Source organism: Pempheris klunzingeri, chromosome 15 (assembly GCF_042242105.1).
Source record: "Pempheris klunzingeri isolate RE-2024b chromosome 15, fPemKlu1.hap1, whole genome shotgun sequence".
NCBI lineage: Eukaryota > Metazoa > Chordata > Actinopteri > Acropomatiformes > Pempheridae > Pempheris > Pempheris klunzingeri.
This window is the reverse complement of record NC_092026.1, coordinates 16,624,800-16,650,268: the sequence shown is the minus strand read 5'-3', so window position 1 is coordinate 16,650,268 and position 25,469 is coordinate 16,624,800. Positions and strand designations below refer to the sequence as shown.

Below are 25,469 nucleotides of genomic sequence, written 5' to 3'. Positions count from 1 at the left end.
GGATCCAAGTTATAATTACATTGTTCTGTCATTTTCACGATGACTCACTCAGTTTAGTATTTTCATTGTTTTCCTCTTGAATTCCATCAATCAAATAATTCAACTGGTCTTGGAGTTCTGCAGACAAGAGAACACCATCATTTCAAGTCAGCGCATGTGTTGTTTTCACTATTTACTCTAAAAACATTGTTATTGCTCTAGTGAAGATATGTGTCTGTCACTCACCTCTAATCTTTGTGTAATCTGTGTCATTTGCAGCCACATTCATAGATTTCTCAATCTCTGTTTGCAATGCGATAATCTGTAGAACTGGAAGAAGGGTTAAGCATTGATAATCATGTTCTAGCATGTAGAACCTCCCGTCTTGACTGCACATATAAAGCAGTGATTGTGATTAATTCAGTGACTTGTTAATCCCATTTTACTCACTTTTTTCTGGTTGAACACTTCTTGCTTTTAGCTCCTCTGTTTTTCTGGCCAGCTCATTAGTTCTCTCATCTATAATTTTTTGAAGTTCTGCAGAGCAAAAACAAAAAGTTTTTTATATCTTTAACTAAGAAATCTCCTATATGTTTTCACAGTCATTGTCATATTTCATGCACACATTGGAGAGTTTAATCTAAACAACATTGAAACTAAATATCTCAGAAATAGTGACAATGAAACACACACACACACACACTGACCTTTAATCTTGGTTTCAGACTCGGTGTTTTGGAGTTGTCTCTTTAGCGCCTCCAGTTGCAGAGTTAATGTAGAAACTTGAAGAGCTGAAAGAACCAGATTTAAAAGCAGTTAAACTAAAGAACAGTATTCAAATTGTCCAAACTTTCTCCTCATCGTTAAAACTTAACCTGCAGACCATGACACATCTTTCACCATGTCCTAAGAAAAATATAAACCGTCTGTGCTAAAATGAAATTGGTTGATTTTCAAGTGGAATTTAGGGTTGCAATTCATCTTTTTTTCATGATCACTTACTCCGTTAATTCATTTCTCAATTACTTATTTCACTTTTGGGTCTATAAAATAGCATAGTAAAAGAATGGTCATCCTAATTTCCCTAAAGCCGAAGTTGATGTTTTCAAATGTTTTGTGTTGTCCGACAAACAGTCCGAAAAAGTTATCAAAGCAGACTAAGAAAAGAAATGATCACATATAAGAAGATTTGACTGACTGGTCTGACTGTCCCCAAACTCTCCTCCCCCTGGCGGCACCTTGAGATATTGTCCATGATAATCACAAACAATCACTGGAGGCTGACACCCCAGAGAGCATGTTGTGCTCTGTTTTACTTTGTTGAGATCACGAACTCTGAGATTACGAACACAGCTCCAAATTTGATTACACAAGGACTTAATGGGTCATAGCAATGGCCTCTGTACCCCATACAAATAATAACAAAGCACTACTCAGCTTCAAATCAGGCAGGCCATTCCTCCTAATTACCCCCTTCCAGTTTACGCCACCATTGCCCACAAGAGCGTTTAAGTCCCCCAGTAGAAATAAAGAGTCTCTACAGCAGCCCCCTTCCAGGACACGACCCAGAAGCTCTAAGAAGACATGGTCTGAGCTGCTGTTTGGTGCATAAGCACACACAACCTTCCTGTCAGCAGCTAGCAGTCACATGCAGAAGACTCTGATTCCCTGGAGCAAAATCCAACACAGTGACGTTCAACTGAGGGCTCATGAGTATCCCCACACCACACAGGATCTCAACAAGGCATCCCAAGCAACGAGTCCACCGATTCAAAATTTCCTCACAGGAACCAGAAAAAAGTAGAATATCAAACAAACAAACTTCCAGAACAGAGCCCAAAGCCTGGCTACCCTGATTCATTAGCAGGATCATTTTCAGTGAGTGCACAGAGGAGACTCACTAGTAAATAACAGACTGCATCCAAACGCCTGCATCCTTCCTGTTGAACTTTCACAGGCAAACTAGCCTCACCCTTCTCAGCAAAGCAGGCGTAGAAGAGGAGGTAGAAATCCCTTAGAACACAAAATGCTCGTCTCCTTAAGGAGGTTCAGACAGGTAATAAGAAAGCCCTACAGCAAGAGTGACAGCTGTTCAGCCTCTGCTTCCTAACCGCAGAGGACTGTAACATGTGACTTACAGTATTCCTGCTTTGAAGTGCTTGAGTTTATAGCTAAGGACATTTAACATTTTGATCCAGACAACTGTGATCATTACAGTGAGGACTATTTTGGGGAATTAGATAAGAATCTAATTGAACTACCTCATGCAACTCCAGCTCTAAAGCCATCCACAAGTTTATCAAGTCACAAGCTCCCATTGTTGGAAATGACTACGAAGAGCTCCGTCAGGCACTAATGGAAGAATTGTCTTCTATTGTTGACTAGACCACAGCAATGGTTGCAGCCCTCCAAATTAAACATGTCTGTCGTGAGCATCCCAGAGACTGTTGAAACTTTTGAGGCACAAGTACTTCCAGGGCAAGACTGCACCTGGCTTAGAAGAAAGCTCCACCTTCATCTTCAAGGCCTTGTCCTTGCAAAACCTTCATCCATGTGCACATATTCACGTTGTACTGAGCTCATACACCAAAGCGTCAGATAGCTCTACTGCTCCAAAAGTTGGTTATGGCTGAAAACGAAGTCCACCCGTGTCCTGGCAGTGAGACAGACATGAGGTCTAGTACCATACCTTTCCAGTTCATAGGCAAACTCAAACTTGAACAGCAAACTAATTTATTCTGGACTCAGTTATTGGCAGACACTACTGAAGAAAGCCTAAATTCTGATTGGACTCAGACACCACTGTCCTAATTTGCAGGTACACTTGGACCAACTCCTTGGTAATATTTTGTCAGTAAGATCAGTTTACAAAACACAAGCTTAAGAAACCTTATTATGACCTTGTCATTTTAGGCGCCACTCTCTCTCCATCTCACCTTAACAATCTGACTAACATTCCTGTTCTCATTAACCCTGATGGATAACTGAGTATCATAGGTTATTAGTTGACAGCATTCATTGCTGTTGTTGTTCAACTCCAACAGTGGGCAGGGAAAATGTAATGAGCCATCATTTACATTACATAATAATCCTGTACTAACTATCGGAGCAAAGCAGAAACCCAGCGCCACCACTTACCAAGTGAAGTAACACTATCAGATTTGGACTGCAGTTCCTTTATTTTGGCACTCAGGTCGTCCTGCACATCTACAGGGACACATATGAGACAAATGTTCAACCCACAGACAGAACAACATAAAACATTTCAACGTCTTGAATAGAGCGATCTGAGGGGGATTTAAGTGCAATGATTCTTCTCGCTCCCTCTGTCAGCAATCTGTGACTCTATGATTTTAATTCCAAAGTAAAAAGGCTATCTGTTAAGGCTGCAGCTTTCCTGAGAAACACGTCTTCTGGAGGGGCTAATTTGCAAGATTTTGATTGACATTTTCTGTGCATTAGCCTCCATCCTTTAGCTGGATTCAGCTCTAAAGCTGCTTGGTGCAACAGTGAGGGAACTCACTGACACCACATACATATCATGTCCTCTCTGTACGGTACAAAGTCCAATCAGTTACTACATCTGACAGCTACAATTACTTTAGAATAGACAGTAATCATATTCCTTTCCCACCATGAAGTCAAATGTGTGAGACATTGTTGGTTAGCTGGGACAGAAGAGTAACAAGTCATCAGAGACTAAACTCACTCTCAAGTTTCTGCTCCACATTGGAACAGCGTGCCTCGGTCTGGTTCAGTTGATTCTGCAGAGCTAAAACAAAAAAACATTCGTATTCAACACAAGTTTCTTTTTTCTTTCTTGTTGCAGGAATCTGCACATGCTCATATGGAATTTATCCTCAGTCTCAGCCCGATCATGAGAGTGCTCCTCTACTTTTGCCTTCAGTTTTTCTCTCAGCTCTACAAAAAGCAAGGTATGACTCAGCTTAATAAGGAGGGATTGTTAAAACATGGATTGAATAATAGTTCATTTGTAAATGTAACATGTCGCTTCAACACATTACAATGCACACCGCGTACCTTCATTTGTCTTTTCAAGTTTTCTATTCTCTCTTTCCTGTGTTTGTATTTGTTGTTTCAGTTCTGAGGGAGAAGACAAAAAGTAACCACAACTGAATAAAAACAAAAAACATTTTTACAACAATATTTCAGGACGACCATTTTAGAGATGATTTAGTCTTTACATGTCAGTCCTGGGAATTCTTACCTGACCTTCTCTAGCATGCACAGTGAGAAATAATGTGCTGGATGACAGCAGAGACACAATAGATGGAAAATAACAGATTGACAAACCGTTGATATTCTGTGTAGCAGCTTGGGATGCCTGATTCTGGGCCTTTTTCAGTTCTGTCCTCAGATCAGCAATCTCCATTACTAGCAGACACACATAGACAGCTGCAGTGTTACTTTGTGCTTCAAGGACCAAAAACATCGTGACATGAAACAGCAACAATCAAAACATTTTCATACTCAATTTGAAATTAGTTGCATCTGCATCCTTCAGTTGAAGTTCACTGTCTTGCAGTTGCCTCTTTGTCAGATCCAGTCTCCTTTGAAGCTCTGAAAAAGATTTGAAATGAATGAAATACAAAATCATCTGCGTATGTATTCCTTCATGGTATATTACAATGTAACTGTCACACTGTGTTCTTTACCTTTGAGCTTCTCAGCATGTGCTTCTTTGAGAGTTGATATCTCAGCTTCCAGTGGTTTGATTTTCTTTTTAAGTTCCATAATCTGAGCAGCTAAACAAAAATCAAAAACAAAGACAAAGCAATCTGCTTTTAGTCTTCTGCCATCATCTGATAATTCTGTAGTTTTGCTCTGACCAAAGCTGAACAGAACACTTACACAAACCAGCAATGTTTGTATCACTGGAGTCCAGCAACTGTGTCTTTTCTTTGATCTGATTTCTGATGTCCTCCAGTTCACTTTCCAGATCTCAGAGAAAGAAAAAATGGATGTTTGATTTCACCAAGACATGTAAAAAAGCATTCAGAATAAATGGGACTTGTAAATACTCCCTCTCACCTTTAATTTTCTCCAAGTCTGCTTTTGTCTGACTCTCTTTTTGCTTCTTCAGTCTTGCTATTTCATCTTGTTGAGCCAACATTTGAAACACTAGTAGAAGAAACGTTGGATCAGATGAATTCAGTGGATCCAAGTTATAATTACATTGTTCTGTCATTTTCACGATGACTCACTCAGTTTAGTATTTTCATTGTTTTCCTCTTGAATTCCATCAATCAAATAATTCAACTGGTCTTGGAGTTCTGCAGACAAGAGAACACCATCATTTCAAGTCAGCACATGTGTTGTTTTCACTATTTACTCTAAAAATATTGTTATTGCTCTAGTGAAGATATGTGTCTGTCACTCACCTCTAATCTTTGTGTAATCTGTGTCATTTGCAGCCACATTCATAGATTTCTCAATCTCTGTTTGCAATGCGATAATCTGTAGAACTGGAAGAAGGGTTAAGCATTGATAATCATGTTCTAGCATGTAGAACCTCCCGTCTTGACTGCACATATAAAGCAGTGATTGTGATTGTTTCAGTGACTTGTTAATCCCATTTTACTCACTTTTTTCTGGTTGAACACTTCTTGCTTTTAGCTCCTCTGTTTTTCTGGCCAGCTCATCAGTTCTCTCATCTATAATTTTTTGAAGTTCTGCAGAGCAAAAACAAAAAGTTTTTTATATCTTTAACTAAGAAATCTCGTATATGTTTTCACAGTCATTGTCATATTTCATGCACACATTGGAGAGTTTAATCTAAACAACATTGAAACTAAATATCTCAGAAATAGTGACAATGAAACACACACACACACACACACTGACCTTTAATCTTGGTTTCAGACTCGGTGTTTTGGAGTTGTCTCTTTAGCGCCTCCAGTTGCAGAGTTAATGTAGAAACTTGAAGAGCTGAAAGAACCAGATTTAAAAGCAGTTAAACTAAAGAACAGTATTCAAATTGTCCAAACTTTCTCCTCATTGTTAAAACTTAACCTGCAGATTGTGACACAAGTCTCACATTAGTTTAAGAAACACATAAACTGCTTACGTTCAAATGAAATTGATTGATTTCCACTATAGGGTTGCAACTAATGATTCTTTTCATTATCAATTAATCAGTTGATTATTTTCTCAAATAATCAATTCACTGCTTGGTCCACAAAATTGCAGTGAATAGTAAAATGTGTCATCCTAATTCCCCCAAAGCCTAAGTAGATATGTTCACGTGTTTTTTTTGTCTAATCAAGAATCATGATCACATTTGAAAAGCTGGAGCCTGAGAAGTTTTGGCATGTTTTATATTAAAAGAGCTTGAATCTCCTGATAGTGGACTATTTGACTACTTGACTTTTCCTTTCAGCTCTACTTTTTCCATTCATTCATACATTTTCTCCTGCTAAACCACCTTGGCATCTTGTCCATAACAATTACTACAAGAATCAGTGACAAGGGACAAACCTGGTGGAGGCCAACATGTTTTACATGTTTTACTTTGTACTGAGAGTACAGAAACAGCTCCAACTGTGGTTATATAAGGACTACATGGCTCATAGCAATGGCCTCAGTTCCCCGTACCCCACAGTACCCCCACGGTACTCCCCACAGGACACAGTTGCAAGCCTTCTCAATGTCTACGAAACACATGTAGACTAGAGAGCCAAACTCCCATGACCCCTCCCCAAGCAACCCAGTGATGGTACAGGGCTTGTGCTTGTTATAAACAACCCACGACTAGCACAGCGGCCCAATAACAAAGCACTGCTCAGCTTAAGTTCAGGCAGGCTGATCCTCCCAAACACCAGCTTCCAGGATTCCCCATTGTTGCCCGCACGAGCATTGAAATCCCCCAGGAGACATATAGAGCTCCTAGGCAGTATCCTTCCAGGACATCACCCAGAGACCCTGAGACAGCTTGACACTCTGAACTGCTGTTGGGTACATTAGCTCTCACACAACAGTCAGAATCCTCCTCTCAGCAGATAGCAGTCACATTCACAAGACTGTGATTCCCTGGGAGAACTCCAACATAGCAGCGTTTAACCGGGAGCTCATTAGTTTCCCCACACCAAACAGGATCTCTACGAGAAATTCCACCCGAGAAATGATTGAATCCTTCTACCTATTCAAATTTCTTCACAGAACCAAAACAAGTAGAATATCACATAAACAAAACTTCCACTCATACAAGGGTGGGCAGGGAAAATGTAATGAGCCATCATTTACATTACATAATAATCCTGTACTAACTATCGGAGCAAAGCAGAAACCCAGCGCCACCACTTACCAAGTGAAGTAACACTGTCAGATTTGGACTGCAGTTCCTTTATTTTGGCACTCAGGTCGTCCTGCACATCTACAGGGACACATATGAGACAAATGTTCAACCCACAGACAGAACAACATAAAACATTTCAACGTCTTGAATAGAGCGATCTGAGGGGGATTTAAGTGCAATGATTCTTCTCGCTCCCTCTGTCAGCAATCTGTGACTCTATGATTTTAATTCCAAAGTAAAAAGGCTATCTGTTAAGGCTGCAGCTTTCCTGAGAAACACGTCTTCTGGAGGGGCTAATTTGCAAGATTTTGATTGACATTTTCTGTGCATTAGCCTCCATCCTTTAGCTGGATTCAGCTCTAAAGCTGCTTGGTGCAACAGTGAGGGAACTCACTGACACCACATACATATCATGTCCTCTCTGTACGGTACAAAGTCCAATCAGTTACTACATCTGACAGCTACAATTACTTTAGAATAGACAGTAATCATATTCCTTTCCCACCATGAAGTCAAATGTGTGAGACATTGTTGGTTAGCTGGGACAGAAGAGTAACAAGTCATCAGAGACTAAACTCACTCTCAAGTTTCTGCTCCACATTGGAACAGCGTTCCTCGGTCTGGTTCAGTTGATTCTGCAGAGCTAAAACAAAAAAACATTCGTATTCAACACAAGTTTCTTTTTTCTTTCTTATTGCAGGAATCTGCACATGCTCATATGGAATTTATCCTCAGTCTCAGCCCGATCATGAGAGTGCTCCTCTACTTTTGCCTTCAGTTTTTCTCTCAGCTCTACAAAAAGCAAGGTATGACTCAGCTTAATAAGAAGCGACTCCTAGTACATAATTTCAATAATAGGAAATGAGACGCTCATCAGTAACTGTAACACGTGCTTCTGGCAGACGAGCCCCTGAAAAAAGATGCCCCACTTAAAGACTTTTGGACAGAGCCACGCTAGCGATTTCCCCTGTTTTCAGTCTCTGTGCTACGCTAAGCTAAGCAGCATCTGGCTGCAGTTTCAGAGCACACGGACATGGTGGCATCAATCTCCTCATCTAACTCTCTGAAAGAATCCAATAAGCATATTTCCCAAAATGTCCGACTATACTTTCAAGATACTACAATGCACAGGACATACCTTTATTCGTCTTTTCAAGTTTTCTGATCTCTCTTTGTTGTGTTTGTAGTTGTTCTTCCATTTCTGAGGGGGAAGACATTAAATAATTACAACTGCATGAAAAACAAAAAACATTTTAACAACAACATTCCAGGATGCTCCTTTACCAAACAGACAGATGATTTAATCATCGCATGTTCGAATTCTTACCTGACCTCCTCTAGCATGCACAGTGAGAAATAATGTGCTGGATGACAGCAGAGACACAATAGATGGAAAATAACTGACAAACCGTTGATATTCTTTGTAGCAGCTTGGGATGCCTGATTCTGGGCCTTTTTCAGTTCTGTCCTCAGATCAGCAATCTCCATTACTAGCAGACACACATAGACAGCTGCAGTGTTACTTTGTGCTCCAAGGACCAAAAACATCGTGACATGAAACAGCAACAATGAAAAAATGTTCATACTCAATTTGAAATTAGTTGCATCTGCATCCTTTAGTTGAAGTTCACTGTCTTGCAGTTGCCTCTTTGTCAGATCCAGTCTCCTTTGAAGCTCTGAAAAAGATTTGAAATGAATGAAATACAAAATCATCTGCGTATGTATTCCTTCATGGTATATTACATTGTAACTGTCACACTGTGTTCTTTACCTTTGAGCTTCTCAGCATGTGCTTCTTTGAGAGTTGATATCTCAGCTTCCAGTGGTTTGATTTTCTTTTTAAGTTCCATAATCTGAGCAGCTAAACAAAAATCAAAAACAAAGACAAAGCAATCTGCTTTCAGTCTTCTGCCGTCATCTGATAATTCTGTAGTTTTGCTCTGACCAAAGCTGAACAGAACACTTACACAAACCAGCAATGTTTGTATCACTGGAGTCCAGCAACTGTGTCTTTTCTTTGATCTGATTTCTGATGTCCTCCAGTTCACTTTCCAGATCTCAGAGAAAGAAAAAGTGGATGTTTGATTTCACCAAGACATGTAAAAAAGCATTCAGAATAAATGGGACTTGTAAATACTCCCTCTCACCTTTAATTTTCTCCAAGTCTGCTTTTGTCTGACTCTCTTTTTGCTTCTTCAGTCTTGCTATTTCATCTTGCTGAGCCAACATTTGAAACACTAGTAGAAGAAACGTTGGATCAGATGAATTCAGTGGATCCAAGTTATAATTACATTGTTCTGTCATTTTCACGATGACTCACTCAGTTTAGTATTTTCATTGTTTTCCTCTTGAATTCCATCAATCAAATAATTCAACTGGTCTTGGAGTTCTGCAGACAAGAGAACACCATCATTTCAAGTCAGCGCATGTGTTGTTATCACTATTTACTCTAAAAATATTGTTATTGCTCTAGTGAAGATATGTGTCTGTCACTCACCTCTAATCTTTGTGTAATCTGTGTCATTTGCAGCCACATTCATAGATTTCTCAATCTCTGTTTGCAATGCGATAATCTGTAGAACTGGAAGAAGGGTTAAGCATTGATAATCATGTTCTAGCATGTAGAACCTCCCGTCTTGACTGCACATATAAAGCAGTGATTGTGATTGTTTCAGTGACTTGTTAATCCCATTTTACTCACTTTTTTCTGGTTGAACACTTCTTGCTTTTAGCTCCTCTGTTTTTCTGGCCAGCTCATTAGTTCTCTCATCTATAATTTTTTGAAGTTCTGCAGAGCAAAAACAAAAAGTTTTTTATATCTTTAACTAAGAAATCTCGTACATGTTTTCACAATCATTGTCATATTTCATGCACACATTGGAGAGTTTAATCTAAACAACATTGAAACTAAATATCTCAGAAATAGTGACAATGAAACACACACACACACACACTGACCTTTAATCTTGGTTTCAGACTCAGTGTTTTGGAGTTGTCTCTTTAGCGCCTCCAGTTGCAGAGTTAATGTAGAAACTTGAAGAGCTGAAAGAACCAGATACGTTCTTCCTCATGTGCAAGCTGATGTGCAGATCATTACACAACTCTCACCACATTAACTGTCTCCATTCAAATGCAATCCATCAATTTCTATGTACACTATCGGGATGCAACTAATATTTTTTTCATTTTTAAGCAATCCATTGACGATTTTCTCAGTTGATCAATTCAGTGTATTGTCCATAAGATAGCAGAAAATAATAATAATAATGTCTTGTTTGTCCAACCAACAAACTGAAAAAACCAAAGATATACCGTATGAAAAAGAAAAAGAAAAGAAAAGACATTTTAGAAACTCGAACCTGAGACTTGTGGGCATCTTTACATAGACTGACTTGAATTTTCTGTTAATTTTCTAATTGACCAATCATCTCAGATCTATTTTTTTCTTTCCATCCAGTTTCCTCTGCATAATCCACGGCCAGGTTGCAGTAGCAGCAGGCTAAGCAAGGTACTCCATATGTCCCAGCTTCTCCAGGGGAACCCTAAGGCATTCCCAGGGCAGATGAGATATTTCATCCCTCCAGTGTGTTCTCTCAGGGACACAACTCACTGGAAACATGAATTTGTGCCCAAATACACATCTCCAACTTTGATTGTATAAGGACCAGATGGCTCGTAGCATTAGCTGGTACCCCATACTCCTTACAGGATGACGCTTCCCTCAAGCCCTTAAACACTGCCTCCTCTGCAGAGGATATGTTGGTTGGGTTCAGGAGTTCCTTGAAGTTTTCTTTCCACTGCTCAACAATATCCTCACTCGGAGTCAGCAGCTCTCCTGCACTGCTGACCACTGGCTGAGTTAAGCCCTGCTTTCCCTCCCTGAGTTGTTTGCCAGAACTTCTTTGAGGCCAAATGAAAAAACGTCTTATGCATGTCCCTACACATCGCCTGTCGCCTCCCACCACGGGCAACTACAGAAAAGGAGAGAGTCCTGCCCCTCTCCAGGAGTTTGGTTCCACACCCAGTGCATGCATAACAGTGAGCTCAACTCTATCTAGGTAGCACTAGTTATAGCTGTTCATGCTCAGGTCCCCACCTTTACCTGGCTATTTCTTTTTTTGACCGTCATCAAAGGATCTCATTTTGACAAATACGATCTCAACAAGAAACCCCAAACAAGAAACTGGTGACTCTTTGCACCTATTAAATGTTCTTCACAGGAACAGAAAAAGATTTGTGAGAAGAATTTAACATAAATTAAACTTCCACACACATATGGGAAGAGAAAATTCAATGGGTCAGAAATTACTTTAGATAATGAGACAGTACAGTTTGAGCAAAACTGTAACACATCACTCACCTAGTGACGTCACAGAGTCAGATTTGGACTGTAACTCCTTCAGTTTTGCATCCAGGTCATTCTGCAGCTCTATAAGGACACATTTGTAATAACTGCTCATCCCACAGATGATCTGCATAAAGTGATATGAAATGGGTTGCTATTCTCTGTGCTTTTCCTTCCATCTTTTAACTGGATTCTGGCTTGGCACAATATTGAGGGAAATTTGGTACACCATAGGCTAAAATTGGCATAATCTGTAACAATGATTACCTTACAATAGACAATAAACCCGTTCATTTTCCACAATGGAGTGGCAAGGGTGTGACATTGTTGGCCAGTAGGTACAGTAAGTAACACATCAACAGAGACTACACTCACCTTTAAGTTTTTGCTCAGTATTAGAACACTGTGCCTCAGTCTGGTTTACTTGATTCTGCAGAGCTAGTACAAAAAACACAGTCATGTTCAACTTAATTTCCTTTTTTCACTACACAGCTTATACTTTTGACACAAACTGTCAGATGACCTGAGCAGGAGAGATTTCACCTATAATGTGAGTAATGCACTGTACTGAGGATATAATGCCAGAATTGCAGAGAGAAGAACTTACTGCTGTGTTCCTGCTGCAGTTTTGTATTCTCCCTGGTCTCTTCTTCTAACTCCTGCTGCAGCTGCTTAACTATGGCATCCTTTTCATACAGTTGCTTCTGCAGGTGATCTGCATCCTCCTGGAACTCTTTCAGTTGTCTTTCTAAATCTTTTTGATGAAATATTTCAAAAACTGCATCACGACACACTGGATCTCAAGGACAGCTATATGTAGAGTGATTATTAGGTCATAATGAGGATCTCACCAGTACACTGGCTGTTGGCATCAGTGCAGCACATTTTCAGTTCGTTCACCTCTTGCTTTAAGTCTGACAGAGAAAGGAGGTTGAAACATTGACATGCATTAAAAGTGTCGAGAGCTTGTTTATAGGAGTAGCTCAACATATTAGGAAATGCTTTCTTACTGAGAGTTAGAGATGTGATCAAATCCACTCTTTGTCTGTGCAGTAACCATAAAGCTATAGTCAACAGGTTAGCTTAGCTTATCTCTGGTCCACCCACCAGCACTTGTAAAGCTCACTATTATAAACTGCAAAAATCAACCAAGCACAGGTTATGATTTCACAGTTTGGCAATTGACCCCCTGTAAAAACAGGACGCATTTTGTGACATGCTTCTAGCTGTAGCTTTATAGTGTACCAACATGTGAGTAGTTACAATCCTCTCATCTAACTCTACGAATAAAGCAAATAAGCATATTTTCCAAAATGTCAGATTATTCTTTTAAATTCTTTTAAATGCACAGTATATACCTTTATTCGTATTTTCAAGTTTTCTGATCTCTCTTTGTTGTGTTTGTAGTTGTTCTTCCATTTCTGAGGGAGAAGACATTAAATATTTACAACTGCATGAAAAACAAAAAACATTTTTACAACAACATTCCAGGATGTTCCTTTACCAAACAGACAGATGATTTAATCATCGCATGTTCGAATTCTTACCTGACCTCCTCTAGCATGCACAGTGAGAAATAATGTGCTGGATGACAGCAGAGACACAATAGATGGAAAATAACAGATTGACAAACCGTTGATATTCTGTGTAGCAGCTTGGGATGCCTGATTCTGGGCCTTTTTCAGTTCTGTCCTCAGATCAGCAATCTCCATTACTAGCAGACACACATAGACAGCTGCAGTGTTACTTTGTGCTCCAAGGACCAAAAACATCATGACATGAAACAGCAACAATGAAAAAATTTTCATACTCAATTTGAAATTAGTTGCATCTGCATCCTTTAGTTGATTCTTATTGTCTTGCAGTTTCCCCTCAGTCAGATCCAGTCTCTTCTGAAGCTCTGAAAATGATTTAAAGTGAAGTAAATACAAAATCATAAAAATAATTCATACATATTTCAATGTAACTGTCACACTGTGTTCTTTACCTTTGAGCTTCTCAGCATGTGCTTCTTTGAGAGTTGATATCTCAGCTTTCAGTGGTTTGATTTTCTTGTGAAGTTCCATAATCTGAGCAGCTAAACAAAAATCAAAAACAAAGACAAAGCAATCTGCTTTTAGTCTTCTGCCGTCATCTGATAATTATGTAGTTTTGCTCTGACCAAAGCTGAACAGAACACTTACACAAGTTAGCAATCCTCATATCACTGGAGTCCAGCAACTGTGTCTTCTCTTTGATCTGATTTCTGATGTCCTCCAGTTCACTTTCCAGATCTCAGAGAAAGAAAAAGTGGACGTTTGATTTCACCAAGACATGTAAAAAAGCATTCAGAATAAATGGGACTTGTAAATACTCCCTCCCACCTTTAATTTTCTCCAAGTCTGCTTTTGTCTGACTCTCTTTTTGCTTCTTCAGTATTGCTATTTCATCTTGTTGAGCCAACATTTGAAATACTAGTAGAAGAAACGCTGGATCAGATGAATTCAGTGGATTCAAGTTATAATTACATTGTTCTATCATTTTCACGATGACTCACTCAGTTTAGTATTTTCATTGTTTTCATCCTGAATTCCTTTAATCAAATTATTCAACTGTTGTTGGAGTGCTGCAGACAAGAGAACACGATTATTTCTTGTGACCACATTTTGTTTTACTCTTTATTCAAAATATATAGAGGTCATACATTTTCATTGCTCTGTCAGGATGTGTTTCTTTCACTCACCTTGAATCTTCAAGTAATCTGTGTTATTTTTTGCCACATCTGCCAATTTCTCAATCTCTGTTTGTAATGTTATAATCCTTAGAACTGGAAGAAGAACATTGATTATAATAGTCTAGCATGTATAACTTTTCATCTTGGCTATACATGATGATTGAAGAAGATTCTTTCAGTGACTTATTAATCATGTTCTACTCACATCTATGTGGTTGAGCACTTACTGCTCTTAGATCCTCTGTTTTTTGGGCCAGCTCATTTGTTTTCTCAGCTATAATTTTTAGAAGTTCTGTAGTAAAAGAAAAAAAGAAACACTTTTAATTTGCATATCCTTTGTTCACCATGTCAGGAAGCTGCACAGTAGACTTCTATATTTTGTTAAATTGTCATTTCCATTCTTTGGCAGTGGCAAGGAAACGCAGACACACTGACCTTTAATCTTGGTTTCAGATTCAGTGTTTTGTAGTTGTTTCTTTAGCTCCTCCAGTTGCAGGGTTAATGTAGAAATGTGAAGAGCTGAAAGACACAGATTTAAAAGCAATTAAACTAAAGACCAGTATTTAAATTCACTGCAGTTTTTCATCACCCTTTAAACTGAACATGACACAAGTCTCACCGTATTACCTAAAAACTGGAATGCACTGCAGCACTGACACAACACCAGGAGTGTTATGCCCTCCACACCTCATCGTATTTATATATTCTCATTTGTTTATTTTCCTCTTTGTGTACCTCCTCAGGGGAAAATGACAACGCAGTCTTTGTTTTCCCTTTTGGTTGATTTGTTTTTGTTTGTTCTGTTTGATCTCTTGAGACTTTTGTAATGAAATGTGAGATGTGAACTAAGTCTCACGGAAGTTCGTGAAATAGTCACAAAATTTAATTTATGAATTTTTGTCCATGGACACGTGGACAGTCCACGGCAGTCTGGCGGTCCGCTGCCAGTCAAAAACCTGTTTGATAAGTCAACAATATGCACGGTTTATGCTATGACCATCCATCCAGTTGATTGTCTTTAGAATCGAAATAATTCAGGAAAGGAAATAATTCAGATGGCCTTAACGTCGTCGGAAGTCCTCCTTATTGTTGCGCTGTCAAGGACACTGTCGTGTTTTTATGTTGAGAGATGTTTAACAGGAAGCGGTCACAGTGAGGAAAAGCTGAGCATCTTTGCCTCCATAGAAACAATCAAGCTCCTTAGGCCATTAACAACTGACACAAAACATGACTATTCAGGATGGAAGGAGAAATTAAGTAAAATGGATTTGTGGAATGGATTCATAGCATAAACTGCTTGTATTGTTGACTTATCAAACAAATGTTTTTGACTGGCAGCGGACCTTCCGGAACGCTGCGTACTGATAAAATAAAGAGAGGAACACAATGTTAAATGTTGAGTAATGTAGCAGTTATAGCTAAAAACTGAATATAAAATGAGAAATAACAGCACAGCCACTGTGCTCCCAGGTCCTACAGTAGTCCTACTGACAGAAAAAAGACACGGTATAGAAACGAAAAAGATTATCCAACAGAGATACATTGGTTTGAAATTTGTGCTCAGGGACACACAAAAGAATACAAAATTCATGTCCACAGAAAACAAAATCATAGATTAAATTTTTTGACGATTTCACGAACTTCCTTCAGAGTGGGTTGGAAACGTGTGTGCGCATAGACTTCTCAGCCAAATTGAGTTGATAACCACATCTCTGTATCCTTACTCTGTATCCAATAAAAAATTGGTCACAAAAAATTAACAAAATTAACTTCCACTCGAACACAGGTGGGCTGGGGAAATTTTATGGGTCAGAAATTACATTAAGTTACAATAGAATTATTATTATTAATTATTAAATTATTATTAAAATAAAACAAAACAAAACTGTAACATAACACCACCACTCACCAAGTGAAGTCACAGTGTTAGACTTGGACTGTAGTTCATTCAGTTTTGTATCCAGGTCATTCTGCATCTCTATAAAGACACATTTGTTATAACTGTTCATCCAACAGACTAAACAAGATAAAACATTCAAACGCCTTAAATAGGGCAGTCTGGGAGTGTGAACAATAGTTGTGGTTTTGACAAGCAGCATCTGCTCAATAAGATTTTCTGTCTTACGGTCTTGCAAGGGTTGCCCTCTCTCCCCCTTATTACTCAGGCTATCTGGCAATCACAAGATCGTGAGCCACTCACAGTCTATGACACAACATATTTTAATATCACTTTATGCAGATGATACTGTCATGTAAGAAAAACCCACTTTGTCAAACTATTTGACAGCTTAAATACTCTCAGTAGCAGTGTCACTGTTAGCTGTTAATGGGGTAAATTATTTTCCCAATAATGATGAAATGATCTTTTCGAACTACAGACACATTTATGTATATGGATTCTACACTTCTTCCAGTCTATATTGACAATAATTATTTTACCAAGGATTTCCTTACCCACCAAGTTAAGTTCAATGGTTCTTCTAGTTCCACCTGTAAGCCATCTGTGGCTGTTCAGTTTTTATTAGACAGTAAAAAGCTACCCATTAAGGCTGCAACTTTCCTGACAAATAAGTATTCTGGACGGGTTGACATGGAAGATGTTGAGTGATAATCTCTGTGCTTTCCTCTCCATCCTTTAATTGGATTCAGCTCTAGGGCTGCTTGGTGTAATAATGAGGGAAACCACAAATCCCCAAATAAATCAAAACAATGTGAAGACTTTTTTTGAAGACTATTTTAAATATTAAGTATCTTAAGATAGGCCCATTAATTTTCCTCAATGGGGTGAAAAGGGTGTGACATTGTTAGCCATTAGGGGCAGTAAGTCACACATCAACAGAGACGACACTCACCATTAAGTTTCTGCTCATTGTTGGAATACTGTGTCTTGGTCTGGCTCACTTGTTTCTGAAGGGCTAGTACATAAATCACATTCAGCTTAATTTCATTCTTTCTTTCTTGTTGCAGAAACCTACACATGCTGGTAGTGAACTTACCCTCAATCTTAGCCTTATCGCGAGAGTGCTCCTCTACTTTTGCTTTCAGTTGTTCTCTAAGCCCTAGAAAAAGTAAGGTATGAGTCAGCTTTATAAGCAGCCACTGCTAATACATGAGTTCAAAAATGTCAAGGGGAAATGAGACACTCACTGTTAATTGTAGCGGAAGTTGCTTGGCCCTCATTGGGCTTTTCCAGCTCTAGGGTTCTAAGTTGGTTGTGCAGATTAGTGATTGTCAGAACTGAGGAACAATGAACAAACACATGACAAGTGGAAAGACTATTTCCTCATTTATGAATGTAGTCACCATGTTCCCTCTTAACTTACTCAATTTGCCGTTGTCCTGATTCTTCTCATGCAGCTCATTGATATATTTCTGCAGCTTTTCCCTCTTGGCTGTGAGATCATCTGTGAGATCTGTGAAAATTTTGAAGAAGACAAAACACATTTATTAGTTATATGAGGAAGATCAGGCTACAATAATAACAATCTTACAGACAACTTTAGCAGCAGGTCATGCCTTGCTTGCTTTGGGTTTTGTAAAGGTTAGCTGGAGATACTTACAGGTTGCCTGAGTGGTCATGAGGAGGCGTGATAACGTCAGGATATTCAGTACTGAAGCACATCACAACAGAGAGGATAAAAATGTTGTTTAATTAACAAGAGAGACCCTTATGAGAGAGATGAAAGACAAGCACATCTTTTCTGAGAACCTTTCTGCTCACAGTTATTTCAAACTCACTCAGTTTTGTGTTTTCATTGTCGTCCATTTCAGTGATAAGGCCATCCACTCTGTTTTGCAACTCTGGGGGAAAAAGTATATAGCATTTAATGTAGATTACATTTTGTCATTAGTGATTCAGTTTCTCAAATGATTTCACTCTGAACTCTTAAGTTGGCATTTTTAAATAAAGTAACCTTTTACACGGGCACGACTGGTCTCATTGACACCCTTTTTCTGAAGGTCCCACATCTCATTCTGCAGCTCGATGATTGTTAAAACTGAAACAAACAAACATGCAATGACTCTGACTGAGTTTATTGTCGACTAGTCAGACTTTTTGCATACAACAGACTCCTGATGTGATCACAAGTCTTTCAAAAGCTTTCATGAATTATTTCATTTCATCAATAGTTGCAGATCTGTAGCCTCACACATTTTCAAACTGTCATCTAAAAGGTTGGCAGAACCACTCTATCACAAAAAAGCATATACAGTATATTCCCTGTATTTAAACTGAAACTCAGAGGGACAATATGAAATTAAGATGATACACAAACCTGCAAACCTGATATTCTAAGTGCTGACAAGTCTGACGGCAGGCGTTAAGTTACTCCCATAAAGATGATTTGGACTTAGTGGATCACAGAGGATCAAATCAACGAACTCACTTATTTTGGAGTTGGCAATCACTCTCTGTACGTCTGCAGTCTTGGAGTTCAGTTCTTCTTGCTTCCTCTCCAGCTGTCTCTGCAGCTCTGAGAGAAGACAAAGAAATAACTGTAATACTTAGTCTTCTACTGAGTGTTTAAAAACTAACCAGAAAAGAAAAATGAGATAATGCAATGATATAATGGCATAGCAAAATCATTAATAATAGCAACATCTGACTGCTGGTGAGGCGATGTGGTCCAAAACACTGTCCCTTATTTCAGTAAAATTGACAAAATTAAATAATCTGATTGCACTTGCATATCTTTTAAAAATAATTTATTAGAACAGAATTCCTCAATGCAAAAATAAATGGTCAATGGTAGATTGTCAAACATTCACTATGACCACCGTTACTCACCTGAGATCCTGTCTGGGTCTTCTGTGGTGAAGATTAGATCCCTCAGAGTCTTCAGCTCATCATGCAGGGTTATCACAGTCAGAACTGACAGAAAAACAGAGTAAACATCAACACATGGCTTAACTATCAGATGGGAAACTGAGCAGCACAGATTTCATCTATAATGTGAATAATGCACTGTACTGAGGTGATAATGCCAAAATTGCATTGTAACGTTACTCACTGAGTGCTGTTTTGGAGTCTCCGGTTCTTTTCAGTTCTTCAATCTTCTGTTCAAGTTCAGTCTTTATCTCTGATAGAGACACATGATAAATCAATCCAGAGCTGAAACTAAACCATGACTAATCAGAAACTTAAGCTTAAGTCATCTTTACAACTTACCATCATATCTCTCCTCAAATCCACAGCATTTTTCAGTCTTTAATTCCAGTTTCCTCTGCAGCGCTGTTGTGTAAGAAGAGGGTGTCGGGTTATCGAAGCTTCAGAGCAGTCCTATTTCTGACAATTACCTCTTAAGAAAGTATCAATTGACTCCTGACCTCGGCCTTAGAAACAACAGGTTCCCTTTGTCTTATCACTGCAACTAAAATAACTAACAATCAGACCAAAAGTTCACAGCTTACCCTTGATCTCCGCTTGATCTCTAGAGTGCTCTGCCTTTACTGCCTTCAGTCGATCCCTCAGGTCTACAGAAGTCAGTTTTGAGTCACTTTGTCAAACAGCAATTGTTTGTGCAGTGAATTGAGCGATGTTGGAGAAAATGTGACACTTACAAGTAATTGTTAAAGTCGTGTTGCCGATGTTTCGTTCGATCTCGAGATTTCTGAGTTTGTTGCGCAGATTCGTCACTGAAAGAACTGAGAAAAAACGAAATAATACATTGTAATATATATAATATGTAATAAATATATTTCACAATATTTGTCAGTAATGAATGTAGACAATGTTTTCCCTCTTTACTTACTCAACCTGCTGTTTGTCTGATTCTTCTCCTGCAGCTCCTTGAGATATTTCTGCAGCTCTTCCCTTTTTGTCCTGAGATCAGTTCTGAGCTCTGAGACGAATCACAATGTTGCAACGTGAAGAAACACTTCAATATTTCCCTTTGCATCAGGGTATAATTTGCTTGCTTCCTTAACTTTACTTTTACTGCCTGATGTTTTAATATATATTAGCTGCAAACCCATTAATTCTAAATGGTGCTCCTGTTGTCAGAGGGCTTGTACAGAATCTTTGGAGACACTTACGGGTTGCCTGAGTGATTTGTGTCTGAGCGTCTGACAACTGTCTCTGCAGCTGATCCACCTGACTCTGCAGTGTCAGGATTTTTAGCACTGAAGCACATCAGAACAGAGAGGGCAAAAGTGTAGTTTATTTCCAAATATTCTGTAATCAGATTGTGCAGAATTTCTCTTCATTTTTTCAAACTCACTCTGTTTTGTGTTTTCTCTGTCGTTTATTAGAGTGATGAGGCCGTCCACTCTGTTTTGCAACTCTGAGAAAAAAGTAAATGGTTTTAAATGTAGATTGCATTTCATCATTAGTGATTACATTTCTGAAATGATTTCACTCTGAATTACTAAGTTGGCATTTTAAACTAACCTTTTACATGATCACTGGTGGTCTCGTTGACACCCTTTTTCTGAAGGTCCCACATCTCACTCTGCAGCTCAATGATAGTTAAAACTGAAACAGACAAACAGACAGTGACTTTGACTGAGTCTATGAACAGCAACCACTTACTGGTCTATTTTTTTCTAAATTAAATTCGTGCATAGAAACCATTGACATGACATGACAACAAAGACATGGAAAACTTAAAAAGAATGCAGAATGCAGTCAGAAAAAAAAAAGAGAAGCCCTCACCAACTAAATAACTAGCACGATCCTCTGATTTGATGATGTCTCATTCTGTAAATTTCATTCTGTTTTACTCAGCTATTAGTGCCCATATGAATATGACCTTAGAATTATTAATTAGACCTTTACTTTGACAGCCCTCTTGACTCTACTGTAAACACATGTCAAAAGGATTGGCATGTGAGCATGGTCAGACTGTGGACCTTCATAAGTCTTGGACTCTCAGTGGTGCTAACATCAATGATGAACATTGATTGATTGTTTTGTGTAAGTTTGTTTTACTGAGGTGAGGTGGAGTGAGGCAAGGTAGGGTGAGGTGCCCGCGCAGAGCTCAAAGGATATTAGGAGAAAACCCACGCCAGCAACAACCTTGTCATCCTGCTGCCATCTGGCAAGAGATACAGACGTATCGGCTGTCTTACCACCACACTATAGAGCGGCTTCTTTCCTAAGACTGTAAGACTTTTTAGCTTGAAGACACTGTTGCTACTGTCGTTTAAGTTTTACAGCAGCCACCTTCCTCCATCGACGTTACATTTTTGATGTGCAGTCGGAGCTTGTCACTCAAAAGTCCAAGATGTTAACTGAAGTTACCTAAGTTCTCTTAGTGCCGTGTAAAAACTTCACTTTTTAGCCCTGCGTCTACTTAGTTGCTTAGGACACAGAAGGTCAAATCAGGGTGCTCACTTATTTTTGGGCTGGGAATCACTCTCTCTATGTCTTTAGTCTTGGAGTCCAGTTCTTGTTGTTTCTTTTCCTGTTGCCTCTGCAGCTCTGTGAGCAAACAGAGAGACAATGACAAATTAAGGAAGGAAAACAATGTTCAATGTTCAATATCAAACCTAAAATCTTTCTTTCAACCTGTTTCGGAAATCAAGCAATGAACAGAAATTTTTCAGTGCCAGACTAACTAATTGTTTTAAAGGATAACTTCAGTATTTCATAAACATGGGCGCTATTTTTTACGTATTATTGATTTGAAATATGGTCCGATAGATCATCTCCACCAGCAGCCTAGAAGGGGCAACAGCAAATGACCTACAGTGGCTGTAATGTAATTCTTCAGGGGTCAGGAAAATTGCACCCGATCATAGTACGTCCACTAAAAGTGCTTGTGTTTGTGTTCTACAGGCTCGGGTTGTTATGCGAAGTGGTTCACAACATTTCAGAAAGGATCCCTAAAGAAATAGACCTATACGATCCTTTTTGTTCAATTAGAAACAGCACTAATCAAACCCACCCACTCTATTGACTTTTTCTCCCAGAGCACAGGGGTTGTTAGTCTACCGCTGCCGTGATCAGTTAGCTTATGTTATTGTATGTTTCACTGTGTGAGAACTGTGTTTTAACCCTTTAAAACACAAAAGTCACACAACAACACAAACAACTACCTATTAGAGAAAGCTGTAGACCAGCAACTCCGATGTAAATATATCTATCACATCTATCTCTGTAGGGATCCTGTCTGTAATGTTGTCAGCCACTCAACAATCTGTGCCTCTAGGTAGCCATAGGAAGCACTTTTAGTGAGTGTACTTTGGTCCAATTTCCCCAAAGAATTACATTACATCCATTGTAGCCTCTACACAGCCCACTCTCAGCTGCTGGCAGAGATCTACTGGACCAACTCCAAACGTTTTTGAACCTACCAGCCATTTCAAACCCAAAGTATGTAAAAAGGAGGGCCCAGCTTTAAAAATACCAGAGTTGTCTTTTTATACAAATTTCATTTACGATTTCAAACATTCACTCTAACCACTGTGACTCACCTGAGATCCTGTCTGGGTCTTCCGTGGCGGAGATCTGCTCTCTCAGAGTCTTCAGCTCATCATGCAGGTTTATCACAGTCAGAACTGACAAGCAGAGAACACATCACTACACAGCTTAACTATCAGATGAGAAACTGAGCAGCACAGATTTCATCTATAATGTGAATAATGCACTGTACTGAGGTGATAATGCCAAAATTACACTGTAACCTTACTCACTGAGTGCTGTTTTGGAGTCTCCAGTTCTTTTCAGTTCTTCAATCTTCTGTTCAAGTTCAGTCTGTATCTCTGATAGAGACACATGATAAAGCAATCCACAGCTGAAACTAAACCGTGACCATGACGTATCAGAGCCTTTAACTGATGATGTTTTTTTCTAATGTCTTAATCTAATTTTATACAGTCAACAGCATAAAGCACACAATAACAGACAAAATATAAAAAACACATATAAGGAGCAAAAAATAAATACATACACTATATGTACACATACACATATATAGACACACTTACTTGCATGACAAGTTATATACATATGCATTTACTAACATTTCTGTATGTTTAAAAATATTAGAAATACATAAATCAACAAATGCAAACACAGATTCATTTTCTCGGCTTGTATCTTGGGTTGTTTGACAAAGCTGTCCTACCTTCTAATTATATCTTTACTCTTATTCTGTCTTTTTACTATCATTGTTTCACAAGATGTAGTCTTCACTCAAGAAGTGATCCACTCCTTAAAGGAAAGCTTTTGAGAGTGTTTCAGGGTTAATCTGAGCACTCAAACAATTTCCTAATCTTAGAAAATAGAAATTAGGATTGATGCCCTGCACACCTGAGTTTTTGTCTAATTTTTGACATAGGACCTGCAATGGTTTAAATTGTGTTGCCATATTAATTTCAGGTTGCATCCACTTTGCCATTTCTCCCTCCAGCTACCAATGTTTAGCCAATTTTGCCAGTTCACATGCCATTTTATACAGCTAAACGTTTGGGGGTCTTAGCCCCTCCATTTCTTTTGGGGTCTGAAAACAGATTTGAGGCCTAATTTTCCTTAATAGAGCATTATACTGGTCAACGATCGCATTTGGCAAGTTTATTGGAAGCATCACCCCTAAAGGACTCAGGTAGCCTATCTATTTGCAATGCTTCTATAAATATATCTGTCAGTCTTGGCTGAAGTCGTGTTTACAACTTACCATTATATCTCTCCTCAAATCCAGAGCATTCTTCGGTGTTAAATTGCAGTTTTCTCTGCAGCTCTGTTGTACAGAAAGGTGAAGTCAGGTCATCAAAACACTCACTTGAAATGGTGTCACCTTTGATGTTTTCAGAGAAGTTTTAAATGGACTCACCATTTATTTTCGCCTGAGCTTTGGCATATTCCCTTTCTTTGGCTTGAAGCACAGTCTGAAGAGCTGATTTAAAACAATGAAATGTAAGATAGTTGTGTAAGTGCTAGCCACCAAATGTACATTACAACTGTTTTTGGTAACCATTGGCTGCTTTTTCGCCTGACTTTAAGGAACTAAATTGTAGAGCAGGACTCACTGGTGGCTGGACTGAGTGTCTGCTGTTGCTCATCATCCTGCAGCTCTCTCACATCTTTCATTACGCTGATGATTTTCATGACTTTTCAAAGTAAAAGAACAGACAGTATTTCTTGAGATTTATTTTCCAAAGTACATACATATTTTTATTTATTTAAACTTTTAAATTTGATGTTTCTTTTTCATACTCATACTTACTCAGTTGTGCCTCGGCGTTATTTGCTTCCTCCAGCTGTTTCTGTAAGTTTGCTTCCTGTTTTTTCAATTCCTCCAAGCTAACTCTGAGATCTAAGAAAAAAAATACAATGATGTCTTTCTGACTTTGCCGTTAAGTGTACATATAAGATTACACATTACACAAGCACAAGTGTGACTCTCAAACTCATACAGTTAAGTAAACCAATTTTCTTAGGGCTGCAGGGTCGTTCACCTTTCAGTTGAGAGTCAGCCACCTCCTTGGTTTTGTCTATTAGCAGTCTAAAACTGTCGATCTGGGCCTGCAGCACTATAATTTCCTTGGCTGGAGAAAAAAAGATATGATAGGATGTCAAATGAATGCTGTAGTTAGTAAACATAACAATGAAAATAAAAAAGTGCATTTTGTTGAGTTGCACACTTACTAAGTTCACTGTTCCTCTCGTCCTCACTCAACTGTTTAACCTTAAGCGTGAGGAGCTCACTTCTTTGCCTAAATTTCCTTTGGTAATCTGACAAAGTAACCAAATAGAGCCTTAGTAGCATAAAGTATGTCACATAGAACATTTGGCAGGAGCTACAATACTGTCAAGACCTCAAAACACAAAGTAGGGACTCACCAGCAATGTCAGATTTGGATTTCTCAACATGGTCACTGATGAGCTTCTCCATCACTGGGATGTTACTGTGCACACAAATAAGGTGCAGCACTGGCACACCAACAGAGAACATGTGTGTCAGAAAACGATACATTCCTAACCTTTAACATTGTTAATTGTAAAGAAAACACTGGCAGATGTACTGTACTAACCAACTGAGCCTGCATCTCCTTTGCCTCGCAGCTCACTGACCTTCCTGTCCAGCTGTTGTCGTAGGGCTGATAAAGTGAAGGTGATGAAGCAGAGAACAAAGCATGAACACAGACATACAACACTTCTAAACAGACTGAAG

At 38.8% G+C, this 25,469-nt stretch overlaps 2 protein-coding genes and 1 long non-coding RNA gene across 3 annotated transcripts in view; 1 reads left to right on the top strand and 2 right to left on the bottom strand.

Annotated features, from left to right (window-relative positions):
- dhrs1 (dehydrogenase/reductase (SDR family) member 1) overlaps positions 1 to 25,469 on the top strand; it is a 64,201-nt gene that overhangs the window by 26,638 nt on the left and 12,094 nt on the right. The window lies entirely within an intron of this gene.
- Positions 35 to 24,828, bottom strand: LOC139214174 (uncharacterized). The gene is made up of 55 exons (XM_070844937.1): positions 24,754 to 24,828; positions 24,522 to 24,611; positions 24,325 to 24,405; positions 24,129 to 24,191; positions 23,973 to 24,035; positions 22,990 to 23,058; positions 22,771 to 22,854; positions 21,689 to 21,775; positions 20,744 to 20,827; positions 20,574 to 20,636; positions 20,389 to 20,475; positions 20,106 to 20,195; positions 19,915 to 19,998; positions 19,765 to 19,827; positions 19,523 to 19,585; positions 19,365 to 19,433; positions 19,142 to 19,225; positions 18,741 to 18,827; positions 18,267 to 18,350; positions 18,091 to 18,153; positions 17,913 to 17,963; positions 17,676 to 17,765; positions 17,500 to 17,589; positions 17,349 to 17,411; positions 17,205 to 17,267; positions 16,262 to 16,330; positions 14,788 to 14,871; positions 14,558 to 14,644; positions 14,362 to 14,445; positions 14,176 to 14,244; positions 14,003 to 14,092; positions 13,823 to 13,912; positions 13,627 to 13,716; positions 13,450 to 13,539; positions 13,273 to 13,353; positions 12,491 to 12,553; positions 12,247 to 12,393; positions 12,015 to 12,077; positions 11,655 to 11,723; positions 10,253 to 10,336; positions 5,586 to 5,672; positions 5,382 to 5,465; positions 5,205 to 5,273; positions 5,032 to 5,121; positions 4,852 to 4,941; positions 4,656 to 4,745; positions 4,471 to 4,560; positions 4,294 to 4,374; positions 4,021 to 4,083; positions 3,689 to 3,751; positions 3,118 to 3,186; positions 687 to 770; positions 430 to 516; positions 226 to 309; positions 35 to 117 (listed from the first exon to the last, which is right to left on the bottom strand). Exons 3-55 carry the CDS (start codon positions 24,401 to 24,403, stop codon positions 35 to 37), a joined length of 4,197 nt encoding a protein of 1,398 aa, XP_070701038.1. The 5' UTR covers positions 24,404 to 24,405; positions 24,522 to 24,611; positions 24,754 to 24,828.
- LOC139214532 (uncharacterized) lies at positions 8,717 to 9,508 on the bottom strand. The gene is made up of 5 exons (XR_011585462.1): positions 9,442 to 9,508; positions 9,262 to 9,351; positions 9,066 to 9,155; positions 8,881 to 8,970; positions 8,717 to 8,784 (listed from the first exon to the last, which is right to left on the bottom strand). It is a non-coding gene; the product is annotated as an uncharacterized lncRNA (long non-coding RNA).